The sequence below is a fragment of the Rutidosis leptorrhynchoides genome, chromosome 4 (assembly GCF_046630445.1).
Source record: "Rutidosis leptorrhynchoides isolate AG116_Rl617_1_P2 chromosome 4, CSIRO_AGI_Rlap_v1, whole genome shotgun sequence".
Lineage (NCBI taxonomy): Eukaryota > Viridiplantae > Streptophyta > Magnoliopsida > Asterales > Asteraceae > Rutidosis > Rutidosis leptorrhynchoides.
The window spans coordinates 170,479,725-170,491,312 of record NC_092336.1 but is presented as its reverse complement, the minus strand read 5'-3'; the positions used below and the strand labels follow the sequence as shown (position 1 = coordinate 170,491,312).

Here is an 11,588-nt window from a genome sequence, read left to right as displayed (position 1 = left end):
AACTATATTATTCGAAATGTAACTTGAACATTCGAGTGTTTTGGTTAATTGCTTCTTTAAATCAATTTTTTATTGTTTATGAAAATATATTTAATAATATATTTAAAATATTACTTAAATCAAAACGTTTTATAATTATTTAAATCAAAACGTTTTATAATTATTTTAATATTACATTGTAATATATATATATATATATATATATATATATATATATATATATATATATATATATATATATATATATATATATATATATTTTCATTTAGGAATATAATTTACATATATAATTAGAATATTTATTTAATATAATATTTAGTTTTTCAAAACTAATTATATTTCAAAATCCGTTTTATATAATTTAAACTCGTTTAAATAATAGAAGTTATTATATCAAATAATGTTTTTAATAATATGAAAACTAAATAATTAATTTACCAAGAGACACGAGGCAATCACTGTAAAGTATGATTTTGAAAATTAAACAGAAATCTCCACTAATTTTTGACTAACTCTTGTTAATGACACTTTTGTTCCTACTTGTAAATTACTTTATCATTTTTTCGAATATCGATAAAAAGGACAGATTTCTTAAATCGCAGTGGACCTCTCAACAGAGAACCGTAATCATAATGAATCTTGATAACTCAATCATTTGATAGTATCTTTTAATCTCATCGATAAACATATTGAAACATATACGTTCATGTAAAGTATTATACATTTAATACTTTGTTAACATTCTCAAATTATAATATATATAAATATATATAATCATATCCATTTATATAATGGTTCGTGAATCGTCTGAATTTGGTCGAGGTTAAATGAATGTATGAACACAGTTTAAAATTTTTGAGATTCAACTTAACAAGCTTTGCTTATCTTGTCGGAATAATATAAAGATAAAGTTTAAATTTAGTCGGAAATTTCCGGGTTGTCACAATCTTGATGCCTGAAAAAAAAATTCCAAAAAAACGAAAAAAAATTAAAATTATTTTGCTTCCCCCCGCTTCTCCCCGATTGGTTACTTTCCCATTGATCCTGCCCATACTCCGTATAAACCAAAAAGAAAGAATTAACTTTTATTTTATACACAATAACTAAATTGCTAAATATTTACTCCATCTTTCTACACCGAGATCACCATATATGTACGCCAAGTGATGACTATCAAGGCCATCAACTTCAAAAAATGGAAGTCGTTTAACTCATATAGCTAAAACTGTTTTAATGCTAGTACTACATAAATTCCTATAATTCTCCAAAGGTGTCAAGTTCAAATCTAAACACAACCCTTTTTTGGGGACCATGGGCGTAACCCGTCCCACCTTGACCGGAATATTTTTCTCATTCCCACCATCGCGATGTCGCCTCATATGACCACCCAACGCTTGTCCAATCGCAAACTCTAACCCACAAATCGAACACTCGTGTATCTTTGGTTTAGGTAGTGATTCGACCTCATTACAATTCATCATTTTCGGACGTTTATGACTTGCACGATGACCACCTAAAGCTTGAAATGATTTAAACTCTTTGTTACATGTTTTGCAATTGTAAACTCGACCACCCGATAGTCCCACTTTTGATAGTAGCATCAAACAATTCGCCATTGCTAGATTTTCGACTTCTGTATTGTCTTCCCAACCTCTCTTCACAGTCATTTGTTACTATTATTATAAAAAAGCGTGACACGATGAAATCAAAATAGATAAAGTTATAAGTATATGATGATAGAAGGATTAAAAAAACGTTATGTGTTAGATGGTGTTTGGAATGGTGTTTTGGTGTTGCATATATATATTCTTGGCACTCGTGTGGGGTGTGTTACAGAAAATTAAAGTGATTTTAATAAAGCGCGTGTGACCGAGTACACCGTGAGTTAAAGATGAGGAAATTGTAACAGGGAAACTTCTACGAAATCTCGTTCTCCCTTGCTTTATCTAATACTAGTAGAATAATAAAAATTAACTTCACATGTAGTATTTTTTTTTTCATTTTTAATTTTACCTAAAGTAAAGGTATAAAAATACTATAATCAATTATTTTTATTTTTATATATTTATGAAAGTGAACTATTATTTTCAGACGAATAAAAAAAAGACGGACTTAATATGAGGCATAGACAGTGGTGGAACTTGAACCCGACCACAGATGGAGCGACTGCAAAAATTTATTTATTTTTTCATTGAAACTAGGATGAACACTAAAAAAAAAAAATCCAATTGGAGCGGATGCTCCGCTCGCCCAGTCTCCACAATGCTCTGCCCCTAGGCATAGAGAGTATAGTGCAAAGCAGTTCGTGTGGATACACTCACGTGCACATCACGTGACATATTTTATTCTCTAAGAATGGTTCGTAATTATAAATTATAATTTTATTTATTTGCATTATATATATTTATATTTATATATAAATTGTGATACAATATGTATTTATTACTTAACACTTAATGAATTTCATGCTTACGATAAGAGTGACAAAAGCACGTACCTCATGCTATGTACTCCGTATTACAAAATAGACTTTTATATTAGTTTCTAGATGTATGTATGTATTTATTTTATTTAGTTAAGTAATTACTATTACTAATTACTGTATAATCTAGAAGTTTGAATTATTTTTCCAATTATAGTTGCAAGTACAGTCTATTTCAGCAAGCTGCTTACTATCCATGCCGCCTCCATATATAGGCATATAGTACTCCGTATTATTTATGATTAGTTTAAGTACGGAGTAGTACTTAGAATGAAAATTGGCCTCGTTGAGTATGTAGGGAAAATGAGATTGAACTATAAGAATATATACTCCGTATAAAATATATAGAATGACTAAAATTTGAATTATTATTATACGTAGGACATTGATATATTTGATCGAACCTAAATTCAACTCATTCAATTATTCTAATTGAATAAAGGTCGAGTGCAAAGAGATTAAAAGTTTATTTGAAGTTTAAAGAACCTTATGATTGTTTTTTCATTCGAAAATGTTACTTCGAATGATCAATCACCGTATCCTAACCTTGATCCTTAATGTTTACCTTGATTTGTAATGAAGCTTAACCGTATCTTTTCCTTCAAATGTAGTTTTATAACAAATACTATTTTTAATTTACAATTACAAATGAGATGCCAAACCATCTATTTATAGTTTTTCTACTCTATGCGGTCTGCACATTATAATTCTCAATTATTACGGAGAATGCAGTAATATACTTGTGCGCAACTTTTAGTTATTGCGCAATAATTATATGCTAGTGCAATTCATATGCGCAACTACGCATATCATCAACATTCACTTTTAAAATTGATAAATCAATTTTAATTTTGTATTAGTATTTGTTAGTACAAGTACATAATACACATTTGTAGTTGATGTATCAATTTTGTAAATGAAAATATCACATTATTATTATTATTATTATTATTATTATTATTATTATTATTATTATTATTATTATTATTATATTATTTTGTTTTTCTTTGAAAAGAAATAGTAATTTTATTAAGATTTAAGGTAAACATTACAAATATCCCAACATGCATTTTTTTTTGAAAGGCGATTTTTTGGCATCAGTAGATCATTTATTTCAACGACACTCATCATTTGCATGTAACACACACGTTTGGGCGAAAATCCGAACCCGATCGACGATACCCGGGAACACATCCATTCGGGCAGTGTTTCGGGTAGAGGTTTGTGAACGAATCCGGTAAAACCTCCCCTATAGGGTCAATATGTACCACAATTATTGTTATTCAATTGGTTTAAAGAAAATCATGTCACCCTAAGGATCGTACCCATGACCTCTCCCTATCCCATGACACAAAGTATATGGGAAGAACCGTTGGGCTATCCTGCAAGTTCCCCAACATGCATATTATATTATATATTCATATAAAACTTTGGTCACCATAGTCATTTAATTGTATAATGATGAGGGTGAGCTGGACAATGTAACCAGCAACGCAACCAGCACAAGCTTAAAAGATGTTACACCCGAATCTGGTCAAGCAATGGTCATGTTTCCATCTCTTTCTTATCATCTAAGTGTTTTTGGAGCTGGTTCAAGAGGCTCAGGGGTTACCCTACTTCAGTCCTTAAACTGAAGTAGTTACGTTTCAACGAATAAAGTTTTTGATAGTTGAAGGCAAGCCAGCAACGAAGAAGAACCAGCTAGCTGGACCAGCAAATGCACTTTAGTTCAACCAGCAAAATGTCTTTAGTTCAACCAGCAAAGTTTTACTCTGCCGATAAAGCTAGTTCAACCAGCAAGACGAACTTCAGATTAACCAGCAAGATGAACTTTAGTACAACCAGCACACGACGCTATTTTCATTCTAAAAGGCCAACTTGCTGATACGATTCAAAGTTTATCTTATGCTTTTCAATAACCAGGCGAAGTCATGTGCTTAACACGTGTGTGTGTGTGTGGCTATTCTAGAATGTTTGGCTGTTCAAGGAAGATTCTCATCTATCATTCGCTGCTTTTTATCATGGGAGGAGCACTACCAAATGGCAGGCTTTTTGCAGATTATGTCCTTTATTCTTATTGACTAATTTGTAATTGTTTGTCCTTTTTGTCTCCTTTTCTTTTTATGTTTTTGCCTTATACAAAAATTAGCTTTTATGCTTCTCCTATAAATAGATAGCTCTTGTAATTGTAAAACTTAGTTGATGAACGAATGAAAGTTTGATAGAGCTTATTTATTTACAAAATCTCTGTCTTTACGAATATTTGATTCTGGTGGCTAAGAGTGGTTTCTTTATCAGTGTTTGTGGTGTTACTTTATCAAACATTGTGGTGAAATCCAAATCTTCATATCTGATATTATAGTTGTGGTGGAATCTTTATCAGCTGTAGTTGAAGGTTTGGAGTGTTTCTGGATCTTTTATTGTGGTGGTATCTTTATCAATTTGGGTTTTAGATTCTCTATCCTTTGTGTTCTTATTTTAGAGGTTTATACTCTGTTTTGGGCTGTTGTTGTTACAAATTGGAGGTTTTGTGTTCAGATCTGTTGGGTGAAGAAAACTTGTTCTAAATTGCGTTTTTAAAGTCATAATTACGCATCAAAGTGGTATCAGAGCTTAGGTTGCTCAATCAAAGCTTTCTTATCATTTTTATTGTTATTTCAGTTCATACTCTGTTTTTGAGCTGAAAAGCTTATTTCCAGATCTGATTTGAAATGGCTGAGATTCCTAGAAATATGACTCTTGAAGAAGCTCATAATCTTCGAAGAGATAGCGCTATTGAAGCTCTGCAACATCAGATGGAAAGAATGGTTAATTTGTTGGAAGATGGTGTGCCAAGAAGAAATAAAACCAGATCTGAAAATGGAGATACAACCATTGTATCTTTCAGTACTGAATCTGAAGATGGTAGCCATGGATCTACTGATGGATCTTATGCTTCTTCACAACGAAGAAGAAGGCATAGGAAACGAGCTGATGATTTGAACGATATCAAGATAGATCCACCTGATTTTGAAGGGTCTTCTAATCCAGAAGATTACTATGAATAGGTTCAGACCATGGATCGAATTATGGAAGTTAAAGGTTATGATGATAAAAAGGGCATGAAAGTTGCTGTAATCAGGCTAAAGAAGTATGCTTCAATGTGGTATGATAATCTAAAAAAAGAAAGGCAATATGAAGGAAAGAAGACAACCAAAATCTGGTCCAAATTAAAAGAGTGTATGCAAAAGAGGTTTGTTCCTCAAGCTTACAAGCAAGATCTATATATCCAAATGAATACACTAAAGTAAGGCAGCATGAATGTTGTTGATTACATCAGAGAGTTTTGAGCAGCTCAAAATTCGTACCAATGTCAAAGAAGATGAAGAACACATTATAGCAAGATTCATTGGAGGCTTGAATGCTTCTATTGCTGATCAAGTTGAAATGCAGCCTCTGTGGACTTTTGAGAGTGCTTGCAAGCTGGCTATTCAAGTAGAGAAACAAGCAAAAAAGAAAAGTAATTTCAAGTCTTATTCCAAACCAGCAATGCTGCCTATTAAGGGTCAATCATTAATGCTGCCTAATCATAACGAAGCAGCATCCAAAGCCTTTAAAGGCAAAGAACAGGTTGTAGCTGCTACTTCCAAGGATGATAGAAGAAAATGCTTCAAATGTCATGGATTTGGAGAATTTCAAGCTCAATGTCCTAACCAGCGTGCTCTTACACTAAAGGAGATTGAAGATTTGGAAGGGGGTTTTGAAACTGAACCAGCATATGATGAATCTGATAATGAAGAGTTTGTTGCTACTGATATTGGATAGTTTTTGATGGTTCAAAGAGTAATTCACTAAGCAGAAGTTATTGAAAATAAGAGCCAGCGTGAAAACATCTTTCATTCGAGGTGCACAATCAAAGGCCAAGTATGCAGCTTGATTGTTGATGGAGGCAGATGTGCAAACGCAGCATCTGCTCACATGGTGGAAAAACTTGAGATGGTTACAAAGAAGCACCATAATCCATACAAACTTCAATGGCTTAACCAAGGCAATGAGGTAAAGGTCACTCACTAAGTTACTGTTTCATTTTCTATTGGTCGTGTTTATCAAGATGAGATTACTTGTGATGTTATTCCTATGGATGCTTGTCATTTGCTGCTTGGTAGACCTTGGTTATTTGATAAGTATGTCTATCATATGGACCCCAAAATACTTACTCGCTGTATGTGAATGGTAAAAAGATCACCCTCACTTCTTTAAAGCCTAGTGAAATACCTAGAGCTGATCCTACTGCTAAGAATGATAAGTCTTTGTTTATGACTCAAGCTGAAGTTGATACTGAGTTAAAGGGTGTTACTGGTGCTTACTTGTTGCTGCTGGTTGAAAGCGATGAGTTGAACCAGCATGATGAAGTATCAGCTCGGGTAAAACCATTGTTATTCGAATTTGCTGATGTGTTTCCAAGTGAATTACCTGCTGTTTTACCACCAATCAGGGGTATCGAACATTAAATTGATCTTGTATCTGGATCTATTCTTCCTAACAAAGCAGCATATCGATGTTCTCCTCATGAAGCAAAAGAATTAGAAAAGCAAGTTAATGAGCTGGTTGCAAAGGGGTATGTTAGAACCAGCATGAGTCCTTGTTCAGTACCAGCTTTGCTTGTTCCAAAGAAAGATGGTTCCATGAGAATGCCTGTAGATAGCAGAGCTATTAACAATATCACCATCAAGTATAGGTATCCCATACCTAGATTAGATGATATGCTAGATGAGCTGCATGGTTCTTGTGTATTCTCCAAGGTTGATATTAGAAGTGGGTATCATCAGTTCGTATGAAAGAAGGAGATGAATGGAAGACAACTTTCAAGATCAAAGGTGGGTTATTCGAGTGGTTGGATAAGTGTGATTTCTTTGTTAACAAAGTGGTGTTTCTTGGATATGTGATTTCTGAAAAAGGCATTTAAATGGATCCATCTAAGGTGGAAGCAATCAAATCTTGGCCTAGTCCTTCTTCCATCACTGAAGTCAAAAGTTTCCATGGTTTAGCTTCATTTTAGAGAAGATTTATCAAAGATTTCTCCACAATTGTTACCCCAATTACTGATTGTTTGAAGAAAGGAGTATTTGAATGGTCCAGTTCTGCCCAATCAGCATTTGAATCATTGAAGGAAAAGCTAAGTTCATCACCTATACTTGTTTTGCCTTATTTTGATATGCTGTTTGAACTTGAATGTGATGCAAGTGGTGTTGGTGATAATTCTAAAAACGAACATATATTTCATAGCATTATTCCTCAAGAAAGACAAGCTTTTAGTTGCAATTGTCCTATTTACAAGTGATATTCGTTTAAATAATAAAAGGTGAAGACAAAAGACAGATTCGACGAATTGAAGATGCAAATGACCAAAAAGCTCAAAACTACAAAATACAATCAATGAGGTTCCAATTATTGATAAGAAACGTCTCAAAATTACAAGATTACAAGATTCAAAACGAAAAGTACAAGATATTAAATTGTACGCAAGGACGTTCGAAAATCCGGAACCGGGACCAGAGTCAACTCTCAACGCTCGACGCAACGGACTAAAAATTACAAGTCAACTATGCATATGAATATAATATAATATATAATTAATTCTTAAAATTAATATATATATTATATTATATTTAAATAAACGTCGGCAGAAGAAAACAACCAAAAGTGGCTCTCCCCAGCTGGCCATGCGATCGCATGGCCTGGAAGGCATAAATCCATGCGATCGCATGAGCCCCTTTTCCAGATCACAGGCCTATAAAAATTGAGCTTTAGTGCACCATTTTTTCCATCCATAATATCAATCTCTCTATCTATATATGTAGTATATATTTATATTTATATTTTAATTTTAATTTTAATTTTAATTTTAATTCTAATAATAAGGGTATGTTAGCGAATGTTGTAAGGGTGTAAGTCGAAATGCTGTCCGTGTAACGCTACGCTATTTTTAATCATTGTAAGTTATGTTTAACCTTTTTACATTAATGTCTCGTAGCTAAGTTATTATTATGCTTATTTAATCCGAAGTAATCATGATGTTGGGCTAATTATTAAAATTGGGTAATTGGGCTTTGTACCATAATTAGGGTTTGGACAAAAGAACGACACTTGTGAAAATTAGACTATGGGCTATTAATGGGCTTTATATTTGTTTAACTAAATGATAATTTGTTAATGTTAATATAAAGATTTACAATTGGACGTCCCTATAAATAACCATATACACTCGATCGGACACGATGGGCGGGGTATTTATATGTACGAATAATCGTTCATTTAACCGGACACGGGAATGGATTAATAGCCACTAGAATTATTAAAACATGGGTGAAATTATGTACAAGGACACTTGGCATAATTGATAACAAAGTATTAAAACCTTGGGTTACATTCAGTCGACATCCTGGTGTAATTATTAAACAAAGTATTAAAATCTTGTTACAGTTTAAGTCCCCAATTAGTTGAAATATTTAACTTCGGGTATAAGGATAATTTGACGAGGATACTCGCACTTTATATTTATGACTGATGGACTGTTATGGACAAAAACCAGACGGATATATTAAATAATCCAGGACAAAGGACAATTAACCCATGGGCATAAAACTAAAATCAACACGTCAAACATCATGATTAAGGAAGTTTAAATAAGCATAATTCTTTTATTTCATATTTAATTTCCTTTATTTTATATTTAATTGCACTTCTAATTATAGCACTTTTATTTATTGTTATTGTATTTAATTGCACTTTTAATTATCGTACTTTTTAATTATCGCAAGTTTATTTTATCGCACTTTTATTTATCGCAATTTCATTATCGTTATTTACTTTACACTTTAAATTAAGTCTTTTATTTATTTAATATTTTACATTTTGTTTTAACTGCGACTAAAAGTTTTAAAATCGACAAACCGGTCATTAAACGGTAAAAACCCCCCTTTATAATAATAATATTACTTATATATATATATATATATATATTTGTATTTTTATAAAATAAAACTAATATAGCGTTAAGCTTTGATTAAAAGATTTTCCCTGTGGAACGAACCGGACTTACTAAAAACTACACTACTGTACGATTAGGTACACTGCCTATAAGTGTTGTATCAAGGTTTAAGTATATCCATTCAATAAATAAATAAATATCTTGAGTAAAATTGTATCGTATTTAATAGTATTTCCTTGTAAAATATAAGCTATTTTATATACACCTCGCAGAACATCAAGTATTTTTGGCGCCGCTGCCGGGGAACCATCTAGCTTAAATACGATACGTGGCAAAATCTTTTACTCAAGATATTTATTTATTTATTGAATGGATATTCTTAAACCTTGCTACAACACTTATAGGCAGTGTACCTAATCGTACAGTAGTGTAGTTTTTAGTAAGTCCGGTTCGTTCCACAGGGAAAATCTTTTAATCAAAGCTTAACGCTATATTAGTTTTATTTTATAAAAATACAAATATATATATAAGTAATATTATTATTATAAAGGGGGGTTTTTACCGTTTAATGACTGGTTTGTCGATTTTAAAACTTTTTGTCGCAGTTAAAACAAAATGTAAAATATTAAATAAATAAAAGACTTAATTTAAAGCGTAAAGTAAATAACGATAATGAAATTGCGATAAATAAAAGTGCGATAAAATAAACTTGCGATAATTAAAAAGTACGATAATTAAAAGTGCAATTAAATACAATAACAATAAATAAAAGTGCTATAATTAGAAGTGCAATTAAATATAAAATAAAGGAAATTAAATATGAAATAAAAGAATTATGCTTATTTAAACTTCCGTAATCATGATGTTTGACGTGTTGATTTTAGTTTTATGCCCATGGGTTAATTGTCATTTGTCCCGGATTATTTAATATGTCCGTCTGGTTTTTGTCCATAACAGTCCATCAGTCATAAATATAAAGTGCGAGTATCCTCGTCAAATTATCCTTATACCCGAAGTTAAATATTCCAACTAATTGGGGACTTAAACTGTAACAAGATTTTAATACTTTGTTTAATAATTACACCAGGATATTGACTGAATGTAACCCAAGGTTTTAATACTTTGTTATCAATTATGCCAAGTGTCCTTGTACATAATTTCACCCATGTTTTAATAATTCTAGTGGCTATTAATCCATTCCCGTGTCCGGTTAAATGAACGATTATTCGTACATATAAATACCCCGCCCATCGTGTCCGATCGAGTGTATATGGTTATTTATAGGGACGTCCAATTGTAAATCTTTATATTAACATTAACAAATTATCATTTAGTTAAACAAATATAAAGCCCATTAATATCCCATAGTCTAATTTTCACAAGTGTCGTTCTTTTGTCCAAACCCTAATTATGGTACAAAGCCCAATTACCCAATTTTAATAATTAGCCCAACATCATGGTTACTTCGGATTAAATAGGCATAATAATAACTTAGCTATGAGACATTAATGTAAAAAGGTTGAACATAACTTACAATGATTAAAAATAGCGTAGCGTTACACGGACAGAATTTCAACTTACACCTTTACAACATTCGCTAACATACCCTTATTATTAGAATTAAAATTAAAATTAAAATTAAAATTAAAATATAAATATAAATATAAATATAAATATATACTACGTATATAAATAGAGAGATTGATATTATGGATAGAAAAAATGGTGCACCAAAGCTCGATTTTTATAGGCCTGTGATCTGGAAAAGGGGCTCATGCGATCGGATGGATTTATGCCTTCCAGGCCATGCGATCGCATGGCCAGCTGGGGAGAGCCGCTTTAGGTTGTTTTCTTCTGCCGACTTTTATTTAAATATAATATAATATATATATTAATTTTAAAAATTAATTATATATTATATTATATTCATATGCATAGTTGACTTGTAATTTTTAGTCCGTTGCGTCGAGCGTTGAGAGTTGACTCTGGTCCCGGTTCCGGATTTTCGAACGTCCTTGCGTACAATTTAATATCTTGTACTTTTTGTTTTGAATCTTGTACTCTTGTAATTTTGAGACGTTTCTTATCAATAATTGGAACCTCATTGATTGTATTTTGTACTTTTGAGCTTTTTGG

The 11,588-nt window shown here is 31.9% G+C and overlaps 1 protein-coding gene across 1 annotated transcript; it reads right to left on the bottom strand.

The window, feature by feature from the left end:
- Positions 1-1,211: 1,211 nt before the first annotated feature.
- LOC139841215 (zinc finger protein ZAT11-like) lies at positions 1,212-1,667 on the bottom strand. Its single transcript, XM_071831444.1, has one exon. The coding sequence runs from the start codon at positions 1,665-1,667 to the stop codon at positions 1,212-1,214; it is 456 nt and encodes a 151-aa protein (XP_071687545.1).
- Between the last annotated feature and the right edge of the window lie 9,921 nt (positions 1,668-11,588).

Excerpts from the sequence above, each read along its gene's own strand:
- LOC139841215 (XM_071831444.1), bottom strand. The coding sequence starts at position 1,667 with ATGACTGTGAAGAGAGGTTGGGAAGACAATACAGAAGTCGAAAATCTA.